Source organism: Bufo bufo, chromosome 1 (genome assembly GCF_905171765.1).
Source record: "Bufo bufo chromosome 1, aBufBuf1.1, whole genome shotgun sequence".
Classification (NCBI taxonomy): Eukaryota; Metazoa; Chordata; class Amphibia; order Anura; family Bufonidae; genus Bufo; species Bufo bufo.
The window spans coordinates 664,685,548-664,710,884 of NC_053389.1; the positions used below are offsets into that span (position 1 = coordinate 664,685,548).

General features: G+C 46.1%; 1 protein-coding gene across 1 annotated transcript in view; it reads right to left on the reverse strand.

Annotated features, from left to right (window-relative positions):
- The window catches only part of ATP8B4 (ATPase phospholipid transporting 8B4 (putative)), a 515,241-nt gene that overhangs the window by 376,443 nt on the left and 113,461 nt on the right, over window positions 1-25,337 (reverse strand). Inside the window, exons 4-5 of the mRNA XM_040414025.1 lie at window positions 14,983-15,096; window positions 10,905-11,003 (exon numbers count right to left, since the gene is read on the reverse strand). Of these exons, the coding sequence (XP_040269959.1) occupies window positions 10,905-11,003; window positions 14,983-15,096 (213 nt within the window). The remainder of the gene's footprint in view (window positions 1-10,904; window positions 11,004-14,982; window positions 15,097-25,337) is intronic.

Below are 25,337 nucleotides of genomic sequence, written 5' to 3' on the forward strand. Positions count from 1 at the left end.
CAGACGAAATACGCCTATTTGAAGACTAATGGGAACTAGACCTTGCTACAGAACTGAAATATCGTTTCCTTATAATCCACATTGCATAACGAATTTAAGAATTTTCCTTTTACTCAAGACATTCTTGTGACACATCCAACCTAATGTCGTGACACACAAATGTGTCCAGAAAAACTGGTTACGCGTCAGTATTTTACATGCTGCCCTTTCCAACTCCCTTTATCCCAAAACTGTATTCAATGCATACAATGCCATCCAGTGGAAAACTTAAGTAGTGCTTTCCACACGGCACATAAGAGTGGATGGTGTGTGCATGCTGTAATGTAATACTCTGCAGTTATTCTATTGCATATTCACACAATTCATACATGGCATCAATGCCTTTCTCCTCATCCGTTCAAGAACTGGATATCAAACAGGGTGACACAACCAGCAGGCACTAGTTCTGTGGGCACCCTGATTCTTATGAGCTAGTTAGTAGCTCTGAAAGGGATTATGCGATGCAGTGATTGAGAAAAGCTATGTAGTATTAGAGGCACACACTTCCTTGCTGCATTGTCTGCACAGTCACTGACACAGGCTAAGTCCAATTGGACAGACCATATCCCCCGATATCACCCCTGCTGTATTACAGAACAACAATGACTGTCTCTCCTCTGTCTCCAACATCATGTCCTCTCTCTAGCTGAAACTGACCCTTTCAAAAACGGAACTTCTTGTGTTCTCTCTAGGGTTGTCACGATACCAAAATTTTGATTAGGTTTCGATACCATAAAAAAGTATTGTGATACTCGATACCATTCGAAAAAATTTAAAAACACCAAAAAAAGCCGCGTGCATTCCAATTCTATTTTTTGGGGGAACAAGATGACAAAAAAAATGGCAAATTGCGCAGTTTTTAGTTTGTTTTTTTCTGTTACAGCGTTCACTGCATAGGACATTTTTTTTATATTGTAATAGTTTGGACTTTTTGGGCGTGGCGATATGTAATATGTTTACATATTTTATATGTCAAATTGGGAAAGGAGGTGATTTAGAGACTTAATATTTTGGTGGGTTTTTTTAACTTTTTATTTTATTTTATTTTTTACTTTTTGTTTAATAACTATTTCTCCTCTTAGAGGCTAGAACCTGGGATCTTTTCATCCCTTGTCCTATTCACCCTAATAGAGCTCTATCAGGGTGAATAGGTCTTCACACTCTCCCTGCTGCCCTGTGCATAGTACACACAGCAGCAGGGAGATTACCATGGCAGCCAGGGCTTCAGTAGCGTCTTGGCTGCCATGGTAACCGATCGGAGCCCCAGGATTACACTGCTGGGGCTCCGATCAGAATCTGCCACTGCACCACCAATGAACCGGAGGGGACCCTGTGGCCACTGCCACCAATGATTTTAATACTATGGGGTTGAGGGGAGGGGGCGCACTGTACCACCAATGATTTTAATACTGGAGGGGAGGGCGCACTGCACCACAAATGAAAATTAACATTTAATACATGAGGTGGGTGTGTCACCTGAGGGGTTAACTGCCGCTGATTGCAGCTCCCCGCCAGCACCCGCCTCCTGGATTTGTATTAAACGTTTACTTTCATTGGTGACACAGTGCGCCCGCCCCTCTCTCTTCATTGGCGGGAGCAGCGGCACAGGGGGGAGGGAGAGAGAGACTCCTTCTCCCCTGTGCTGCTAAGGAGAACATTGAGCGCGCTTAGAGCAGCGCGCTCCGCGTTCCCTGATACTAGACCACGCAATAGCGAGAGCCTAGTAACGAAAAAATGCAAATCCCGGTATCGAAGTCGATATCAGACAAAAGTATAGATTGGGTATCGAAAATTCGATACCCGAAACAACCCTAGCTCTCTCCATCTACTAAGCTACCAAAACCCGATTTCTCCCTCTCAGTGTGTGGCACAATTACCACCCCTAGGCAGCACGCCCACTGTCTCAGTGTTATGTTTGACACTGATCTTTTCTTCGCCCCCCATATTCAGTCTCTCGCCTGCTCCTCAAAAACATCTCTAGAATCTGCCCCTTTCTCATTATGGAAACAACAAAAACTCTCATTGTTGCCCTGATCCATTCCCGCCTTGATTACTGTAACTCACTATTAATTGGCCTCCCCGTCACCAGACTCTCCACTCTCCGATCTATCCTTAATGCAGCAGCCAGGGTCACCAATTTGTCTAACCGCTACTCCGATGCCTCCGCCCTGTGCCAGTCATTGCACTGGTTGCCCATACAGTATAGAATCCAATTTAAACTGCTCCGTTCTCACCCACAAAGCTCTCCACAGTGCTGCATTCCCCCTACATCTCCATCCTCATCTCTCTCTATCATCCTACCTGTGCTCCCCGTTCAGCCAATGACTTACGACTTATTTCCACCATAATCTGAACCTCTCACTCCCAGCTACAAGACTACTGCCAAGCTGCACTAGTTCTCTGGAATGCCCTACCCCAAGAAATTAGGCTAAATCGCAACATATACAGTTTTAGGTGCTCTCTAAAAACACATCTTTTTACGGTGGCCTATCACATCTCCTGTTGTAACGCCTCTCCATATATAGACCATCTATCATTTCCTGAACGAACCTGATCCTCCACCAAACGCTTCACCGCACCCAGAAACACTACATATATCGGCTGGTGGTGGCTCATGCAGCTTTATATCTGCTCCCCTATTTTTCCCAAAAAAGAGATTCTTTGTGAAACTCACCTTTAAAATCTTTTTCTCGTCTTTTCCATTGGGGGACACAGACCATGGGTATAGCTTAGAGGTATTAGTAGGAGGGACACTATGCAAATATAAAAGAGCTCCTCCTCCTCGGGCTATACCCCCAGGCTCCACCAGGAGGAACTCAGGCGTTGCAAAAGCAGTAGAAGAAGGAGACAATAAAAAATAATGGAAGCCATCAGACCAAGCCCATGTGGGCCAACCATAACAGAACTGCACTGAAAACCCCTCCTGCCACAGGCAAAATGGGTGGGAGCTGTGTCCCCCAATGGAAAAGACGAGAAAAAGATTTTACAGGTGAGTTTCACAAAAAATCTCATTTTCTCGTACTTTTTTCCATTGGGGGACACAGACCATGGGACGTCCTAAAGCAGTCCATGGGGTGGGAAAAAATATCAGCACCGCCAGGAGGAATGTCAAACTGTCAAACAGGAACAGCAGCCTGCAAAACCCTGTGGCCAAAGACAGCATCAGCCGAAGCCAGCGAAAGCAACTGATAAAACCTCGTAAAAGGTATGCAAGGACGACCAGGTGGCCGCCTTACACAGCTGAGACGCAGAGGCACGATTGCGCCTTGCCCAGGAAGCTCCCACCGCCCTAGTGGAGTGAGCGGTAATCCGAGCCAAGGGAACCTTACCACGAGCGCGATAAGCCACGGAGATAGCCGAGCGGATCCATCGCGCTACAGTGACCTAGGAGGCCGCCAGACTCTTACGAGATCCCTCGGAAAATCACAAAGAAGACATAGAGGAGGCTGAAGTCTTGCCACGGAGACACCAGCGCATCCAACCCATACGCCTTCGGACCCCAGGCGCGAGCCAGGAACACTGGAAGCTTGTTGTTGAACCCATGACGCCATCAGGTCTGAACGGCGGACGGAGGCGGTAGCAGTCAGATACACCCTCAGGGCCCGGACGACATCCAGGGAATGGAGAGCCCGTTCCTTGGGGTCTGCCGGAGAAGGACAAAAGGAAGGCAGAACAAGATCCCCGTTAAGGTGGAAGGGAGAGACTAACTTGGTAAAAAAGGACGGAGCACCACCTTATCCTGGTGAAAAACCAGAAAAGGCTCCTGGCACAAAAGTTCGGCCAGCTCAGACACCCGCCCGATGGAAGTTATGGCCACAAGGAAGACCACTTTCCAGGTGAGAAAAGTCAGGGAGACCTCTCTCAGAGGCTCGAAGGGGGCCGTCTGCAGAGCGCGCAGGGCCAAATTGAGATCCCAAGGAGGCAAAGGGGGAACGAATGTGCCACCCCCTGAAGAAAAATCCTCCCAGGACCCATAAGAGCAAGGGACTTCTGAAAAAAGACGGCCAGAGCCGAAACCTGACCTTTCAGGGAGCTCAGCGACATCAAGCCCGGACTGAAGAAACGAGAGCACCATAGGGATGGAAAAACGAAGGGGAGGGAACCCCGAGTTCTCACAAAAAGTCAGGAAGGCCTTCCAGGTACGATAGTAAATCCGGGAGGAAGCCGGCTTCCTCGCTCTGATCATGATCCTAACCACCAAAACCGAGAACCCTTTCTTCTTCAGGATGGCGGTTTCAACAGCCACGCCGTTAAACGAAGAGACTGTAAATTCCGGTGGAAGAGCAGACCCTGAGACAGTAGATCCTCTCTGTCGGGAAGAGGCCATGGGGCGTCCGCCAGCATCCGAGCCACGTCCGAGAAACATGCGCGGCGAGGTCAATCTGGGGCGATGAGAACGGTCGAAATCCCTTCCGCCTCAATCTTGAGTAGATCCTTCGACAGCAGAGAAAGTGGAGAGAAGACATAGAGGAGGCTGAAGTCTTGCCACGGAGACACCAGCGCATCCAACCCATACGCCTTCGGACCCCAGGCGCGGGCCAGGAAGACTGGAAGCTTGTTGTTGAACCCATGATGCCATCAGGTCAACATCCGGACGGCCCCACCTGCAGCTCACGTCTTCGCATATATCCGGACGCAGAGAACCTCGCCTGGATCCATCTTGTTACAACCTAGAAAGTCAGCAGTCCAGATGTCTATTCCTGGAAGGAATTCCACTGACAACACTGGAACGTGCGACTCTGCCCACAGCAGAATTTTCCTCACGTCCTGCAACACTGTCCGGCTGCGGCCCACCTTGACGGTAAGTCACCGCCGCGGCAATGTCCAGCTGAATCCTCACCGGGCGGTCGGCAAGGAGAGGAGTCCAATGGAGAGAGAGTGGAAAATCTCTCTCAGCTCAAGGATGTCGATCGGGAGACGAGATTCCGTCACCGACCAAAACCCCCAGAACCGTTGGGACCGGAGAACGCCGCCCCAGCCCAGAGGCAGGCATTGGCGGAGACGATCGTCCAGGAAAAAAACGGGAGTAAAGATCTTCCCGCCGTCAGATTCATAGGGGACAGCCACAAAAAAAGAGCTGCCTGAACCCGCAGAAAAAAACATGCGGATGTAAGCGTCCAGACCACGAGAGGTCTTGACTCAGAGGGAAAGATCTCCTGTTGCAGCGAACAAGTGTGAAAAAACTGGGCATATGGTACAGCCTCGAAAGAGGCTACCATAAGACCCAGGACCCGCATGTACTCCCGAATGGAGAGACACGGGGAGCGCAGTAGGAGCGACACCGCCCCTTGGATCCAGGAAGACTTGGAGTCTAAAAGAAAACACTCTGGCGGTCGAGGCATCCAAAACAATCCCCAGAAGGATAGCTTCTTGGACGGGAGGAGAAGGATTGTGGAAGTTGAACAGCCATCCGAGCTGTTCCAGAGTTTGAACAGTGATCCGGACGCTGTTCCAGGTAAGGTCGAAAAGAAATGCCCTTGGTGTGAAGAAGAGTCAAGAAAGGCGCTAGGATCTTGGCAAAGACCCGAGGGGCGGTCGCTAACCCGAAAGGGAGGGCGACAAACTGATAGCGTCGGCCACCAATAGCAAAGCGCAGGAATTGTTGGTGAGATTCTGCAATCGGGAAATGCGGATAGGCGTCCTGGATGTCTACGGACGCAAGGAACTGCCCTGAAGAAGAGAAACAATAACTGAGCGGAGGGATACCATTCGAAACCTCCGTACCCGCAGAAAAATGTTGAGCAGCTTCGGATCCAGGATCGGACGCGCCAACCCCTCCTTCTTTGGAACGATGAACAGGTCTGAATAGAAACCTGTGCCCTGTTCCTCTGGGGTAACTAGGGTAATAACCCCCCGGTCCAGAAGGGAAGAAACTGCCATCAAGAGATCCAAGGCGCAGAACGGATCCCCCGGAACGCTGGATGTAAATTCTCTCTTGTAACTCACCGTTACAATTTTTAGAGCCCAGGCGTCTCGAACATGAGCCCTCCAAACCTGCTGATACGAGAGCAGATGGCCCCCCACCACGAGGGGTGGGGGCGACCCATCATGCGGAAGACTGCTTGGAAGCAGCAGCGAGGCTGACTGCGCCCTTGGGCACCATGAAGGCTGGGGCTTCTTGCGGGAGTCCTGTAGCCCCCCAGCGGAGGAGCGGCGAAAGGACTGGTACCGGAAACGGAAGACCTGGTCCGAAAAAGACGCTTGGACCTAGGTGTGGAATATGAGTGTTCTTGCCCCCTGTAGCGGCAGAGAAGAACTCGTCCAGCTGAGCCCCAAAAAACCTGAAACCAAGGGGAGGTTAGTAAGGGAACACGTGGAAGAAGCGTCGGCGTCCCACACCTTCAACCAGACCTCTCTGTGCTGAATGACCGAGAGGGCTGCAATGCGGGCAAAGAGGGAACCAATGTCCATGGAAGCCTCGCAAAGGAATTTGGAAGTCAGACATCTGGAGAACCAAATCCAGTGCGTCAGTAGACGCATCATGTTCCGCCAGGTTCTGGCGGTGGCGCTGCAACCACACCGAGAGAGCACTGGCCGCTCATGCAGAGGCAAAGGCAAGTCGAGTGACGTGCCCGCCAGCGATAAAATGGCTTTGGAGAGAGAATCTAGGCGCCTGTCCACAGCGTCCTGCAGAGAGGAGCCGTCAAGGACAGGGAGGGCCGTGATCTCAGATAACCTGTCCACCGGGGGATCCACCCTAGGGGAGAAGACCACCCCTCCACACTGTCAGCCGTAAAAGGATGATCCTGTCCCACGCTCTGGGTATGACCGCGGAAAATTCCTCATGGATAGGAACGCGGCAACCTACGGCTTCGTGGACGGGAAAAAAAGGGGGAACCCCCGCCTATTAGGAAGGGGGAGAATCCCCTTGGAGATTACAGGTGTCACGGACAGCAGCTACTAAGTCCGCCAAATGTGGAGAGCTTAGGCGGAGGGTCCCGCTCCATGACCTCGTCCGAGTCGGACAATCCCCCTTCAGACCTGCGCTCCCTAGGGGGGGGGAGAGTCGTCTGAACGCGCCTCTAGACGAGGGGGGAAAACTGAGTCATCCAAGGATGGATGCTACTGCTCACGCTGCCTCTTATTAGTCAGGCGACCTCTAGCGGGAACCACTGCGAGGAAACTGAGTGGTTGGGGCCACTGGATTGGCAAATGCCATACGGTCCATAAAGGACATGGCTGCCTTTGCGACTCAGGCCAAATCAGCGGCCGCGCTGGACATGGCAGATGCCCAAGCGGGTACCGCAGGCTCCGCAGGGACAGAAGGAACTGGGTTGGGCAAGGAGGAGATCCTGTCCAGGGGCAGGGTAGGAGGCACAAACACCAGTGGTCTAAAATGGTAGAAAACACTCCATACAGGGCCCCATTGGGGCCTGAGAAGGTGTCTTGGCAGACTTAGGCTTAGGCATGATAACAACTATACAAAAATCTACAGTTGCAGTTAAGAGAAAGAAAACCTTAAAAGTGACTCCTGGGATTCGAACTCACGATCGTTCACATCAGAAGCAAGGCATTTACCCACAAGGCTATGACAACTGTATCAGAGAGAAGCAGGGGAGCAGTCAAGAACGTGAGAATCTATTTAGCAGGCGGAGGAAGATGCCGGAGCGAAGCGCTAGGCTCCGCCCTCCGAACTCGTCTTAGAAGCGTGAAAAAATCTGTGCTACATGAAAAAAATGTCCCCCGGTGCCGAACGCGGCGTAGCGGGGTTAATAAAGGTACGACATCCCCTGCAGTTGCTGTCTGAGGCCTTCGATGAAGCGTGCGGTCCCATCTGACCTGCCGCTGGTGGGTGCTGCTGCTGCCAGCTGGCGCCGCGCAGAGAAAAGTCATGCCGCATAGAAAAAACTCAATGGGAGCCTGAGAGTCCCAGCAGGGAGATAATACCCAGTATAGTGCCTCCATACCCTAGAACCCCCAGACAGAGATAACACCCACTCCCTAGTTCACCCAGACGGCCCTAGATATAAGGCGGGGGGGGGGGGGAGAGGGAGCAGAAAGCGATTGCAGTATACTTATCTGCTCCTGAAGTCTTCTCCCTCTGTTCAGTACCAGCAGGGCTCACCTCTTCAGACATCTGACTCCCTGAGTACAGTGCTCTGGATGGAGGGCAGCAGCAGGTGACCCAGAGGCTGGTGGGATGCCGGAGCTAACAGGTCGAGCCCGGATCCACTTATCTTCTTGGGGGGGAAAAATGGAGGCAGCCAGGCAGCGTCCAAAAGACGGCGGCGGGCACTCCACGGGGGACCAGGAAGGCGCCATGCCGACCTGTGTCCCCATCTAGAATGAAAATAACAAAAAGGAGTAGAATCAGTAAGTGTCAACCTCCTTCACCAGACACTGAGCAAAGACTGAGTTCCTCCTGGTGGAGCCTGGGGGTATAGCCCGAGGAGGAGGAGCTCTTTTATATTTGCATAGTATCCCTCCTACTAATACCTCTAAGCTATACCCATGGTCTGTGTCCCCCAATGGAAAAAAGTACGAGAAATGGCTGGACCATTGCACAAAACAAGCAATTTTACATTTTGTGTCACCCCTGTCTCCTCACAGATTGTAAGGTCTTGCGAGCAGGGCCCTCATTCCTCTTGTTGTAATTATTGACATGTCTGTTACTATGTTATTTATGACTGTTTGTACATGAACCCCTGAACTGTAAAGCGCTGCGGAATATGTTGGCGCTATATAAATAAAGATTCTTCTTATTATTATTATATGTGCACTTTACAACTAAAATGAATCAACTAAAAATTGTGAGCGATTATTACAGTCTCCGAGAAGAAATGAGGTATAGCCCCTCAAGCAACGAGCAGATAGTGATATACAGGGCCTGATCTGTGTGTATAGTGCTGCTATCCTACCTATTCTGGGCTGACCAGCAGTACAAGAAAGATGTTATTAAATCGTTCACCCTCTAAGGAAGAGAGAGAGACAGAGAGACAGAGAGACAGAGAGAGAGACACAGAGAGAGAGAGAGACAGAGAGAGAGACAGAGAGAGAGACAGAGACAGAGACAGAGAGAGAGAGAGAGAGAGAGAGAACATGGAGGGCTGTGTGGCCCTCCAAAGAAATGCCACCCCACACCATTACTGACCCAATGCCAAATCGGTCATGCTGGAGGATGTTGCAGGCAGCAGAACGTTCTCCACGGCGTCTCCAGACTCTGTCACGTCTGTCACATGTGCTCAGTGTGAACCTGCTTTCATCTGAAGAGCACAGGGCGCCAGTGGCGAAATTGCCAATCTTGGTGTTCTCTGGCAAATGCCAAACGTCCTGCACGGTGTTGGGCTGTAAGCACAACCCCCACCTGTGGACGTCGGGCCCTCATATCACCCTCATGGAGTCTGTTTCTGACCGTTTGAGCAGACACATGCACATTTGTGGCCTGATGGAGGTCATTTTGCAGGGCTCTGGCAGTGCTCCTCCTGTTTCTCCTTGCACAAAGGCGGAGGTAGCGGTCCTGCTGCTGGGTTGTTGCCCTCCTACGGCCTCCTCCACGTCTCCTGATGTACTGGCCTGTCTCCTGGTAGCGCCTCCATGCTCTGGACACTACGCTGACAGACACAGCAAACCTTCTTGCCACAGCTCGCATTGATGTGCCATCCTGGATAAGCTGCACTACCTGAGCCACTTGTGTGGGTTGTAGACTCCGTCTCATGCTACCACTAAAGAGAAAACCGCGCCAGCATTCAAAAGTGACCAAAACATCAGCCAGGAAGCATAGGAACTGAGAAGGGGGTCTGTGGTCACCACCTGCAGAACCACTCCTTTAGTGGGGGTGTCTTGCTAATTGCCTATAATTTCCACCTGTTGTCTATCCCATTTGCACAACAGCATGTGAAATTGATTGTCACTCAGTGTTGCTTCCTAAGTGGACAGTTTGATTTCACAGAAGTGTGATTGACTTGGAGTTACATTGTGTTGTTTAAGTGTTCCCTATATTTTTTTGAGCAGTGTGTGTGTGTGTGTGTGTGTGTGTGTGTGTGTGTGTATGTGTGTATATATATATATATATATATATATATATATATATAGTGGGAATTTTTTTTTAAATGCTTACATTTATCAAATAAAATATGCTTAGAATAGAAAACTTTAGAGTACAAGTCATTTTCTGATGATATGTTCCCTTTAAAGGGTTTCTATCACTTCGTTTCACATAATTAGCTGTCAGACACTAGCGATCCGCTAGTGTCTGCTCTGCCAAACCATCCTAATATAATTGCTTTTGGGGTAGCCGTTTTGCTAAAAAAAGAACTTTTATTAATATGCTAATGAGCCTCTAGGTGCTATGGGGGCGTCATTAGCACCTAGAGGCTCCGTCTACCTTCACAAACTGCCGCCGCCCAGCGCGTCCCTCCAGCCCGCCCATCTCCTCCTGAATGCGATCCTCCCTGTGAGCGCCTGTATTCGGCGCATGCGCAGTGGAGATGTCTGAGCAGGGAAGCGGTCAGACATTCACTGCGCATGCGCCGAATACATACGCTCACAGGGAGGATCGCATTCCGGAGGAGATGGGCGGGCTGGAGGGACGCGCTGGGCGGCGGCAGTTTGTGAAGGAAGACCGAGCCTCTAGGTGCTAATGACGCCCCATAGCACCTAGAGGCTCATTAGCATATTAATAAAAGTTATTTTTTTAGCAAAACGGCTGCCCCAAAAGCAATTATATTAGGATGGTTTGGCAGAGCAGACACTAGCGGATCGCTAGTGTCTGACAGCTAATTATGTGAAACGAAGTGATAGAAACCCTTTAAGAAATACTCTGGTTTCAGAACAGCGCATGTTATTTTGTACATCTTTTAGGAGAACTATATTCCTATGGATAAAATGAACAATGTACAATTTAATAGTTCACAAAGAACACTTACATAGTCGTCAGTGGCATCTTTCACGGCAGTGATGGTCAATACAAGAACTAAAGGCACAATGGTGGTAAACCATGACAAGGAAGAGATTTCAGGGATCAGCTGCAATGAGGAATGCACATCACACTATTAGAGGAGCTAAATTATTTTTCTCTGCATGAACAGTACAAAATCAGCTATTTAAAGGGAACCTGTCACCTGGATTTTGGGTATAGAGCTGAGGACATGGGTTGCTAGATGGCCGCTAGCACGTCCGCAATATCCAGTCCCCATAGCTCTGTGTGCTTTTATTGTGTCAAAAAAACGATTTGATACATGGGAATTGCGGATGTGCTAGCGGCCATCTAGCAACCCATGTTCTCAGCTCTATACACAAAATCCAGGTGACAGGTTCCCTTTAACCTTCTATACAGAAGCAGTCACAGTGGTTTTACAGGCGGCTGTACTTTTGTGGCGTTGCTTGTTTTCTTTTTGCATTGATCACACAATCCTGGAGGAAAATGTGATGATCGAGGGAAATAGGGCACAAAACAAGACTTAAAGGTACCCTAAAATAACAATTTAGCCATTTTATTTCATGGCAATCTAAAAAGCCATTTCACAATCATCATTATGAACTATGTAAACGGTTTACTCTTCCATGACTATATCTTTATTAACTCATTAAGCAAGCTACCTGGTTTAGTACTTAAAGGGGTTGTCCGGGATTGGGGACATTGTTGTATGTGTACAATAGTCCCCTAAATATTACATTCATGCCTGTCCTACCTTTAACAGACATTTCTGATGCCCCTTTTGCAATTCACAAAATCTCAGCCGGAAGTGCCGTTCTTCAGTGACATATCAGTGACGTATCGGGTCCCTTTCTGCAGAGCAAAGCCTCTTCTTACGCTTCGCAAGGAGCCCGGTGACGTCACCGTCAGCCAAAGTAATTATTCACAACGCATGGATGGGCGGTAGCGCTAAGCCACGCCCCTCTGGTCCGGTGACATCACCGGGCAGGGCGCTTTATCATCAGTGAAAGAGGCAGAGATTAGGGGCGTAACTAAGGGGGAGGAATATGTGCGGCAGGAGGCTGCATACGAATCAGGGGGGCGGATGCACGGAAGAGCAGACAGACACCAGAAACCACGCGATGCTGCTCTGCGCTGGGACCCAGAAGGTAGTGCGGCAGGAAGTTACCGCACACAAACATAGATGTCAACAATCAGTGGGGGACTCTTGGAGCACTGCTGAAAAATACATAAAAACATCTGGGGGGACCTTGAAACAGCTATTAATAGTGAGTAAACTGTTTTGTAAAAAATATTTTGATCCCGGAGAACCCCTTTAAAAGGGGTTGTGTCACTTAAGCAAGAGGCATTTATTATGCAGAGAAAGTTAATACATGCCACTTACTAATGTATTGTGATTGTCCATATTGCCTTCTTTGCTGGCTGGATTCATTTTTCCATCGCATTAGGGTACTTTCACACTGGCGTTTTTGCTGGATCCGACAGGGATCAGCAAATACACTTCAGTTACTGATAATACAACCATCTGCATCCGTTCAGAACGGATCCGGTTGTATTATCTGCAACATTGCCAAGACGGGTCAGTCATGAATTCCATTGAAATTCAATAGAGGACGAATCAGTTTTCTATTGTGGCAGAGAAAACGCATCAGTCCCCATTGACTTGCATTGGGGGGTCATGACTGATCCGTCTTGGGGGGTCATGACTGATCCGTCTTCCGTCAGTTTCCCAGGACGGAAAGCAAACCGCAGCATGCTCTCCTGTATGAGAATGGAACGGAATGCATTTTGGAACACTCCGTTCTGTTCAGTTTGACAATGAATGGGGACAAAACTGAAGCGTTTTTTTCCGGTATTGAGCCCCTATGACGGAACTCAATACCGGAAAACTTAAACGCTAGTGTGAAAGTACACTTATACATTTCTCATTTCCCTGGTTACGACCACCCTGGAATCCAGCAGTTGTGGCCGTGCTTGCACACTATAGGAAAAAGCGCCGGCCTCTGAGGTGCTGGGATCCATGTTCTGGGTTATAACCGTGGAAACAGTGTATAATGTAATGGAAAAATTAATCCAGCCAGCAAAGGAAGCAATATGGATAAAAACAATACATTAGTAAGTGCCTTGTAATAACGTCCTCTACATGATATTTGCTGCTAAGTGCGACAACCCCTTTAAGGCTCAACATTTTTTATTTTTTTTCTCTGCATTTCAAAAGCCATAACTTTTTAATTTTACCATTGATAATGTCGTATGAAGGCTTGTTTTATGCCAGGCAACTATTTTTTTATGGTATATCAGGTGAATTCTATAACTTACCCCCTTAGTGACCGTTCTGTTTTGGGCCTGTTTTGGGCCTATATTTTTTTTTATCTCTTCCAAGAGCTATAACCTTTTTATTAATCCGCTTTATTACGGTGCTGCATTGGGGTATACATAAAACATTGATACTGCCACTGAGTTTTTCCGTTATATATTTAGCAGTGTAAATAACATGATAACTTTACTCTCTGGGTCAGTACAATTACAGTGATAACAAATACATAGATTTTTTTTGTTTGACTATTACTGCACAATAAACCCCCTCCCCCTTTTTGCGCATCCCAAGACCCATAGCTTTTTTTTTTTTTTTTTTTTCCTTTCTATAGAGTTGTGTTAGGGCTTGATTTTTGTGGGACAACTTGTATTTTTTACTGGTAACATGTTAGGTACATAGCACATTTTGATTGCTTATTATTCTGTTTTTAATGGCAAATATTGGCAGACAGCAGCAATTCTAGTTTTTTTACAACGTTCATTGTATCGAATAAATTACATAACTGTTTTTTCAATGGAAAAAAGGGGGGTTGCACTTGGAATTTGAAATTTTTTTTATTTTTTTTTTAACTATCTAATAGTCCCACAAAGGGACTATAATAGGTGATCTTTTGATCGCTTCTAAAATACATTGCACTATTCTTGTAGTACAATGTTTTTTTAATGTCAGTGCTATGCCTTTACTAGGCCCTGGCCTGCCTGCACTGACAATGGCTCCAAGGATCTTATTTGTGGGGTGCCGATGCGAGACAGAGGAAGTCTGCTCCCTTTGTAACCGCTTACATTCCATGGGTGCTATTGCCAGCAGCATGAAAGGGGTTAAATGGTCCTGATCAGCGCTCCTGCCGGTCTGGGCCATTAGAGCAGGGGGGTGGCTCTAATATTACAGTTGAGCCCCCCGCTCTCGGCTGCACAGAAGACCCGTGCTACACTTAGACTGGGCCACTGTAAAAAGGCGTAAGCGATTCACTCAGAGGTTAAAACTTATTGGTGGCGACAGTGAGGGGGGAAGAAAAAAAAAAAAGCCAAATACCTCCAATGTTTTTAGAACTTTGACTTTACGGAATTTGCTGCACAGTAAAAATTACATGTAAACTTAATTCTGCAAATCAGTGTGATAATGAAGATAATATTAATATTTTTTATGTTTCAATTATTATTTTAATTTTTTTAAAGGATTGGTTTGTGTAGCCATATTCTGACAACTAGAACTTTTTCACTATTCTGCAAATACAGCCGTTTAAGTGCTAGCTTTTTATATACACACTGTATATGAAAAACAAGAACATTTGAGTGGATTACTTTTAAAAGATTGCGATACAGGTCATTTACTTCCTGCAGTATCTATTATGAACACGTACTACACTTCATACTTCTTTATTACTGCATTTAGCTGAAGTTGGAGGAGCAAAGCTGCACAGAATGGCTCGGTGCCACCCTTGGTGCACCTAACTGCTCATTTGCATATGGATTAAAAGTACCTTTTCTCCAGAATGAAGCAACAGATCACTAAGTGAAAGGTATCATCACATTCAGCTAAGCTAATCCTAGAAGGAATTGTGCCTGGTCCAACAGTGAATTTCATGGTCACAGTTTCTCTCAAAGTAGACAGTGTGCTGTTAGACAGATGAGTGTTAATGAAGGCTATTAGGGTATAACCGTGTGACAAATATTTAGCTAATACTCAGCTAATAATCTTTACAAGTCACTAGGTAAACCTGAAAAGGAGATGCAATATTGGCTACACGTACCTGTAGTATAAGGAGAAATAGAAAATATGCATTGGCAACCCGCTGGAACTGTTCAAATAAATTGATAGGCAAAAACGTGAGGATATTGTACTTGGATGTCTTGATGCCATTGTTCTGGAAATACATGAACAAGCTGGTCAGTTCGTCATAATCTGGTTCATTGCATGCATACACTTAAAGGGGATCTTATAGGCGAAGTCTGCTGTCTGAGAGCAGTATATAATAAAAAGAAAGACGCTGACATCTGTCGTAAATTAGTTGTTACGATTTGGCTCCACATCAAGAGGCAAGTGTGCAGATGGTCTGGCTTGAATAAGGGCTTTTAATGTAAGCCCAAAATGTTGCATCCATTTGTATATACAGTGCACCTTGCTGGATTAATAAATGAACACTTTAGCAGTTTAATAACACTGAGTGCTGTCTTCTATTGGGGCATCAACGTGTGTCCACCTGCTGGTGAAACGGAATAGAAAACATGCACCTACAGAAGCCACCAGTCGAGTGCAGTTGCTCCTTGGAGTACAATATACTGTAGAAGTTTATATGATTTGGAGCAGGATTTTGACGTAAAAAGCTGATGCAATTCTGACTGGACTCCCAGGAAAGACAGTAAGAGTCCTGATAACTACGCCCACACTGGATGGTTGACAGCCTTCTCTATAAGCACACTGATACAGGGAGAGCTTCGTTCATCGTGTGTGGGTGGGATCATCAAAGGAAGGGTGCACAAAGCCTGGGGAAGCCGTACTACACATGTTGTACTGCAGTTAAAGGGAATTTGGATTAACCTTTCTTAAAGGGGTTGGCCACTTTCTGGTTATTATTGACCGATGTGTTTGTGAGATGACAATATGGCACATTCTAATATGGTCCGTATTGAAATTCTGCACCATTTTCTATATTTCAAATGATATGCCCCCTTGTTTACGAAGTCTTTTGTGCTGTCCACACAGAGATCTTTGCTACAAAATGGCTGCTGATGCAGGGTGTGACCAGGCAAATCACCTCCATGTGATGTCTTCTCCATTCAAAGACACTGCACCTGCCATCTACACTTGTTCTGTTGGAAGTTTAGTGCAAGTGCAGAGTGTTTGAATGGAGAAGACATCACATGGAGGCACATCTCACACCAATGCAGGGAGATCCAAACCAGCGGATGGATGTTATCTCCTGTTCTGACCTCCACTCCTCTGACAGGATGACCCAACATTATGATTTATGATGCCTTGTGTCGATGCCAGATCTGTATCGACTGAATTACACAAACAGCATTATGCCAACTATTCAGATGCACAGGGATAATCATTATAAATCAGTAGCAAGAGGTCACAACGGGAAATCACACTGCCACATGCAGCTATTATATGGTATATAGTGAAAGGTGTGTTCTGTAACAATCACCTATTGCGTATGAAGGATCCTGTCTTATCTATACACAGAGCTGATATCATTACAGGCAGGATTAGAATGACAGATAAGCAGGTAACAAGCAAAAAGTGGCACCAATTATTAGGCTTTGGTTTAAATAAAGATATTGACATGGAAAATTTAAAACAACATCACCAAAAATAGTTTACAAACATGCTAAATATAAAAATGTGATTTAATCCCTTCTCAATCTCCGTCGTACATGTATGGAGGAAATCGGCACTTTAAAGATGGCACCCATTCGCAATTCACCTGGGGCGAATGTATGTGATTAAAACACAAGAAAAACTATATGAAGGCAACAGGTCAATTTTACCACGCCATGAAATAAAAAATAAAAAATAAAAAAAAATAAAAACAATGGCAGACTAGTTTTTTCCAATTCCACCCCATTTTGAATTTTTTTTTCAGTTCCTCACTACATCATATGCAATATTAATTGGTGCCATAAGAAAGTACACCTTGTCCTGCAAAAAACAAGCCCTCATAAAGCTATGTGAAGGGAAAAATTAAAAAGTTATGGATCTGGGAAGGCATGGAGTGAAAAACAAAGTCTAAGGCCCCCTTGCAGACGAGCGTGTCCGGATGCGTCCCGGTGCATTGCGGCAAACCCGCGCGAGTAGGTACGCAATTGTAGTCAGTTTTGACTGCGATTGCGTTCCGCTGTTCAGTTTTAATCGCGCGGGTGCAATGTGTTTTGCACGCGCGTGATAAAAAACTGAATGTGGTACCCAGACCCGAACTTCTTCACAGAAGTTCAGGTTTTGGTTCAAGGTTGTGTAGATTGTATTATTTTCCCTTATAACATGGTTATAAGGGAAAATAATAGCATTCTGAATACAGAATGCATAGTACAATAGGGCTGGAGGGGTTAAAAAAATAAATAATAATTTAACTCACCTTAATCCACTTGTTCGCGCAGCCGGCATCTCTTCTGTCTTCATCTGTGAGGAAAAGGACCTTTGATGACATCACTACGCTCATCACATGGTCCCTATTGTACTATGCATTCTGTATTCAGAATGCTATTATTTTCCCTTATAACCATGTTATAAGGGAAAATAATAATGATCGGGTCCCCCATCCCGATCATCAACTAGCAACCGTGTGTGAAAATCGCACCGCATCCGCACATGCTTGCGGATGCTTGCGATTTTCACACAACCCCATTCATTTCTATGGGGCCTGCGTTACGTGAAAAACGCACAAAGAGGAGCATGCTGCGATTTTCACGCAACGCACAAGTGATGCGTGAAAATCACGGCTCATGTGCACAGCCCCATAGAAATGAATGGGTCCGGATTCAGTGCGGGTGCAATGCGTTCACCTCACGTATTGCACCCGCGCGGAAATCTCGCCCGTGTGAAAGGGGCCTAAGGGTTAAATAATAGGTTATTTTCTGATGACACATTCCATTTAACCCCTTAGTGACTACCCATACGTCTTTTTACAACGGTCACTAAGGGGCCTTAGGCTAGGCCGCTGCTTTTTTACGGCGAGTCCCCCATTCAGCGGAGAGCGGGGACCCGGCTCTCACATGAGAGCCGCGGCCCTGCTCTAACAGCCCAAACCGGCAGGAGTGTCGATCCGGGCTTTTTAACACTTTACATGCCTCAGGCAATAGCACCCGCCGCATGTAAAGTGCCGACAGAGGTAGCGGACTCCCTCTGTTTCCATCGCCGATGTGTGTGAAGGCTGGTTGAAGTCTAATGTGGGCCCCAGACCAGCCTTCAGTAATTTCCAGCAGGCTTTATTTATAACGTAAAAACGCAGTGGCAGTATTGCTATTTTTCCAATCTCCCTCCCAGAATGAGTTAATAAAAGTTAATCAGAAATTTACGTGTACACCAAAATGGTGCCATTAAAAACTACAACTTGTCCCGCAAAATACAAGCCCTCATAAAGCTAAATAGACGAAAAAATAAAAAAAAGTTAAAGCTCTTGGAACGAAACGATGAAAAGAAGCAAAAAAAAAAAAAAAAAACACATTGGTCAGTAAGGCCTAAAACAAGCTGGTCACTAAGGGGTTAAACTAGTTCAACCACAAGGAATTCTAAGAAAAGTAGTGACTTCAGTAAGGGAGGACATAACCAGTTTCTCATTCAGCTTGAGAGTTAAAGAAAGAAACAAATCTAATCACTTTATTGTACATCCCAAGAGTTAGGGAAACAGTATTTGGTTCTATATATAAAAACTATATTCCGGGATATTTTTATGATCAGGAACACTTCTGAATGCAGTATATAATACTGTGATGTAGGTGTCTTGTCATGGTTTCTTGCTGCGATTAATGCGAAACCGCGGCAAAGCACCATTGTTTTCAAAACACTGCAACCAAACTGTGGCATTTTGCTTCTGTAACCTAAGGACCACTGCCTGTGAACATACCCCAAGACATAATGCTTTAACACTTTTTGTTCTGATCGCTGCCAAGAAATGCACTGTAGTTACTTTGACAAACCACAAAACATCCTGTAGGAGGCACTCAAGAGTCACTGAGAATTTCTCAAAACTCAAGTAAAAAATTGTGCACTGACACAGACACATAGAACAAAACTCTGATTCTATGCAAAGATGAGTAGCAGAAATAGATATGAAATGATAAAATGTAAATCAGATTAACTTTTCATTGGAGAATTAAATTTAGGAAAGAGGCTGCACACTATCATATTCATTTCAGAGAAAATTCCCACAAACAAGCAAACTAAGGCCTCTTGTACATGAACGTTTATTTTTTTCCCGTTTCGGTTCCGTTTTTGCAGATTCCGTATGCGGAACCATTCACTTCAATGGGTCTGCAAAAACAACGGAAGGTACAAATCACATTCCGTGGCTCCATTCTAGTCAATGGTTCCTCAAAAAAAAAACTGAATGGATACGGAATGCATCCGTAGGTCTTTCGTATCCGTTCCTTTTTTGCAGAACCATCTATTGAAAATTTTATGCCCATCCCAATTTTTTACGTACTTACTGTTTAAAAATTATTGTATGCTTTCGTTTCAGTCTGCGATCCGCAAAAAAATGGATCACAAACGGAAACCAAATGGTAAAACGGAATGGCAAAACGGAACAGAAGCGGAACGGAAACACTACTAAAACGGAAAAACTGATCTGTTTAAAACAGACCGCAAAACCATACGGTCGTGTGCAAGAGGCCTAAGGCAGAGTTCACATCTCTGTTTAGCTTTCCTTTCTTCCGATCTGTCAGAAGAACAAGAAATAAAAATCGGATCAGTTATTTTGAGCGTCAGTTATGATCAGTTTGAATCACTTTGTGTCAGGTCCAGCAGAGATCAGTTATTTTTGACAGAGAAAAGTACTGCATGCAGGACTTTTTCTTCTGCCAAAAATAACTCATCTGTGACAGGGATGGATCCGACATACTGTTCCCGGCCAAAACAGCCTGCCGAATCTGTTTCACTCAAGTGTGAAATGAGCCTGAACCTGAGCATAACTGCTGCTCAAAATAAGTATTTCATTTTTTTCCCTGTTCTTCTGACGGATCAGAACAGAAATCTAAATGGCTATGCGAACCCAGCCTAAGCAGGGTAACAGGTGTGAAATGCACTAAATGAACAATGTATTGGGACACCTACACATTAAACTTGGCCCTGACTTCTCCTAAAGTCAAAGTTGAGAGGGTGCAACAGTTGCAGAGAGAGCAGAGCCTCTAGGTGTAACTGCAACACCCCCATTGCTCCTAAAGGCTCATTTGCATATATTAAAGCAAAATTTTTCTCAGCAATGCTGGCTTATATGAAAATGGGAACACAGATGCCTTCGGCTGCCTAGTACATAAGCAACAGGTCAGCCAGTTTTGTAGGTACAAATCTGCTTACACATGCCCTTTAACCTGTTCCAGACATAGGGCGTACCGTTACGTCCTGATTTCCCGATCCTTAAGGACACAGGGCGTACCGGTACGACCTATGTATTTCCGATCACCGCCGCTCGGAACCTGGTGCCTGCTCAAATCATTGGCTAAATGCAAGGGGGGGTCCACAGCACAGCTGTGTGACCCTAGACCGCCAGGGGTGCTGCAGCTTGCCCCCCGCCCCCCCCCCCCCCCCCACAACTTTTTTGGGGCGCAGGCAGTTTTTTTTTTTTTTTTTGTGCGTACGCTGACTGTGGCCGGCACACTTAGCGTCCGGCCACTGTTAGCGCATCGCACACCCCACCGCTGATGAACTTCGGACGGTTGATCAGCGATTTTGATTTTTTCTTTCACATTTTTTTCCTCTTTTTTTTTTTTTGTCTGTTCGGTTTAGGGTGAGTTCGCGAACACCTGTGACCCCACACACACCAAATAAAGATTTACACGCACGCACACACACACACACTTAGACACACACTCCCCTATGGCTTGCCGGATGTTCTCGGCTGAGGAGGCATACGCCCAGCTTGCCTCAGAGTCCGAAAATCCCAGTGAGGATGACCCCACTTTCCTTTTGTCATCCGCGTCCTCCTCATCATCTAGCGATGATGATGAGCCCCCAAGGCGGCGGAGCAAGGGGACCGCCATGCTAGGGACCCTGTGGCCCATGCTAGTATGAGCAGCTCTGGAGCACCCTGCCGGTGAACTTGTCTGGTATACCCCAGAGCGTTATGAGCCCGTGATTCCTGATTTTGTAGGCCAATCAGGGCTTCACTGAATATGACTTTAGTATTTTTTTTTAAGTGACCACTTTGTAAATCTAATGGTAGAGCAAACAAACCTGTACGCCCAACAGTTTGTTGCTCAACACTCGGGCTCCTTTTTGGCCAGGCCCGGTGGCTGGTTCCTGGTCAGTGCAGCCGCGATGAGGAAATTTTGGGGCCTCGTGCTGCATATGGGCCTAGCGAAGAAACCTAGTATCAGGCATTACTGGAGTGGGAACGTCCTCTACCAGACCCCACTTTACAGTACGGCCATGACACACTCACGGTTTGAGGCCATCCAGAAATGCCTGCATTATTCAGATAATGCAGGATGTCCCGCCAAGGTGATCCTGCCTATGACCGCCTGTACAAAATCAGGCCGGTCATCGATCACTTTGGGGCCAAATTTGTACAGGCCTATGTACCTGGAAGGGAGGTCGCGGTTGATGAGTCTCTCATTGCGTTCAAGGGGAGACTCCTTTTCCGCCAGTATGTTCCCTCTAAGCGGGCGAGGTATGGCGTGAAGCTGTACAAACTTTGTGAGAGTACCTCAAGGTACACTTACAAGTTTCGTGTGTACGAGGGGCGAGATTCCCATATTCAACCCCCAGAATGTCCCCCCACTCTGGGTGTTAGCGGGAAACTTGTGTGGGACCTTATGCACCCACTGCTAGATAAGGGTTACCACCTGTACATGGAAAACTTTTAAACTAGTATCCCCTTGTTCCAGTCCCTCGCCACCAGATCCACGTCCGCTTGTGGGACTGTGCGAAAAAATCAACGCGGCCTCCCTACCTACCCCCTCCAGGTACCTATCCCCAGGGGTGAGACCCATGCCCTTACCACTGGAAACCTGTTGCTGGTCAGAAATAAGGACAAGAGGGATGTCCTTGTACTGTCCACAATTCATGGTAACGGCATCACCCCTGTCCCTGTGCGAGGTACCGCGGCAACGGTCCTCAAGCCCGATTGTATCGTCGACTACAATCGGTATATGGGAGGAGTTGATCTTTCTGATCAAGTCCTCAAGCCATATAACGCCATGCGCAAAACCCGGGAATGGTACAAAATAGTTGCGGTCTACTTGGTACAGGTTGCCTTGTACAACTCTTTTGTGCTGTCCCGGAGCGCTGGCAAAACAGGGACATTCCTTCAGTTCTATGAGGCAGTCCTCAAGGCCCTGATCTTTTCTGACCGGGAAAGAGCAGGCCGGAAAACCTCGGGAACTGTAGGCACCCGGATCGTCCCTGGCGAACACTTTCCAGGTGTGGTCCCCCATACTGGAAAGAAGGGACGGACCCCAAAAAAAGTGCAGAGTGTGAAACAGGAGGGGGATACGGAAGGACACCACTACTCAGTGTGACACGTGCCCCAAACATTCGGGCCTCTGCATTATTGGTTGCTTCAGGGAGTACCACACTTCCATGGAGTACTAAATTTATATCCCAATTTAGCCACTGACAATCGGATAAAAAACTGGTTCTCAGACTTGAGACACTAAAACTAAAAAAATATTAGTAAAACTAAAATAAATAAAGGTAACATGTTAGGTATCGCCGCGTCCGTAATAATCTGCTCTATAAAAATACCCCCCAACCCCTCAGATGAACACAGTAAAAAAAATAAAAATAATGGCATTTCATGTCGGGCTTTGGTTTTCCATCACAGTTCGTTCAAGCGATTTTTTCTCTCTATTCTTCCCCTTCAGCAAGAATTAAAAAAAACGGTACTCTGTCATGCCCATTCCGCATAAGCAATGGGACCAGACAGGGATGCTCCCTCTCACCTGCTCTTTTCGTTATAGTGATGGAGACCCTTCTTTGCAGGATAAGGCAAGAGCACGAGATCCTGGGCATAACACCCAAACAACAAGCCCACACCACAGCTGCTTTTGCAGATGACCTGCTCATTCTCACAACAAATCCTATTAACTCCTTCCCTAAGCTGCTTATCCATTTTCTCAGAATTTGGAGATATATCCAATTTTAAAATAAATTACACAAAATCGGTGGCTATGAATGTTTCCTGCCCTCCCAAAAATCTAGTAACTAAATTGAAGTCCCTCACCCCATTCTCATGGACGTCCACGAGCCTCACATACCTTGGGGTCCGGATCCCACCAAACCCCAAAGACTTATACTCTCTCAATTACATCACCCTTCTCCACAAGATCCGTTCCCAACTTACATCACTCAAATTCCCGTTTATTTCCTGGTTAGGGAAGAAAAATCACCTTAAAACTTATGTAGTGCCCAAGTTCTTATATCTTCTACAAGTCCTCCCAATTTGGCTGCCACAGAGATTCTTCACAGAAGCGCGTAGACTTTTTTCGTCCTTTCTCTGGGGAGGTAAGCCAGCTAGGATAGCATATCTTACCCTGACTAGATAAAGGCGATTTGGTGGCTTCGGCTTGCCAGACATTCGCCTACATTACAAAGCGACACAAATTGATAGATTCCTCTCTCTTGTTTGCGATACTCCCCAAAACCTACGTGCAGAGCTTGAAACTTCCTTCCTTTTGGACAAGGAATCCTTGGCCCTCTGGGGAATTAGACCTTACTCAGGCTCTGTTTCGAACCTGGTAACCCTAAAAGGAGCTCTGTGTGTCTGGTCTGAGATGTTTAAATCACTGGCTTTAAAATTTCCCCTCCCAAACACCCCTCTAGAACTGATTCAACCATATATCCACTCTTCAGTTTTAACTCCCTCTGGAATTTGGGCACTGCTTAAAAGGCACACCCTTGAAGGAAGTGCTACATATTGATGGCAGTCTCGACTAGGACAATGTCTTGTCTCTACCAAAACTCAAAGACGCTCCCTTTTTACATATTCTAGATTTTAATTCCATTATTTTTATTAAGAATTTTCATATAAAGTATAGCATAGAATAACAAAGCAATATGGTTTACAGTGGACGCAGCCACTGACAGATGATAATGTACAATATGCTCAAACTTCAGTTAACATACATTACATTATGTTTTATTACATGCAGGTTATGAAAATTTACATATAGTGAAGTTGCATATATATTGACAACCATGTAATCTATAGTATCTTTGTGAATGATTATTAGTCACAGTTGTTGTAAGATCTAAGTTTAGATAACGACAAGGTAGCTATGACTACTTTAGTAATCCAACTGGACCTTTGTTGGCCCTAACTAGATGATAAAAATCCAGAATTCTAACACAAAAACTACAAATAACTATAGTAATAAAGAGATCCGTCTCTTAATGAAGCTTAGCATCAGGAGGGACCCAGATATGGAGACACTAAGAGGAATTCACGACTTTTCCCCTAACAGGGGGTCAATTTGTGAAGATCTGCTAGATGGAAGACTTCGGGTGAACCATCCATGGGTTCCATATGCATTTATATTTTACTGGGGAAAGCATTGAGGGTGGAATCATTTTTTCATATCGACAAGTTGTATTTAACTCAGTTATCACTTCTAAGATGTCAGGGGGAGATAACTCTTTCCAGTGGCGAGTAATAATCAGTTTAGCACTGAGTAGGACATGCCCTTTTATGGGTCTATATGAAGGGTGGAAGTGTTGGATACCCAGGAATAAAAGAGCAAGTTCTGGGGTTGGGGAGATCTTATTTTTGGACAGTTCTCCTAACAACACAAATACCTGATTACAGAAATTAGCGATAATTGGGCACGACCACAAGAGATGAAGCAGTGAACCCACCCTGCCACATCCCCTCCAGCATAAGGGAGAAGTAGAAGGGTATATAATATGGAGTCTTTGGGGTGTAAAATACCAATTCAGAAGCGTCTTAACCCCGGCCTCATAATGAGTGACACATTTAAAGTTGGAGGTCAAAAAACCAATGGCGGAGGACCAGTTGTCTTCAGAGAATGCACTGCCCAGTTCTCGTTCCCATTTCTCAAAAGGTTTGGTTTTAACAAACTGAGTTTTATCACCCATAAAATCATAGATACGTCCAGTTGCCCCTTTTTTCAATAAGCCCTGGGAGCAAAATAGTTGGAGGGTCCCCAAATGTGTGGGAGGAGGTGTTTTGACAGTGGTCATTAATAAATGTTTAATCCTGAGGTAATTAAATATCTCGCCAGGTGGGAGTTGAAACAGTTGCTGAATGGTATTAAATGGGAGAATTCCATCAGCATTATTCCATCAGATATCTTCTCAATCCCCCTCTCTCGCCATCTGCGCAAATTGATATTCCGAATTATTGATTCCAGAGAATAGGTATCTGTATGAAAGAATAAGGCTTCTTTAGAATCTGTGGCTGTGCTGTGTATTTGTAACCAAAGCCTC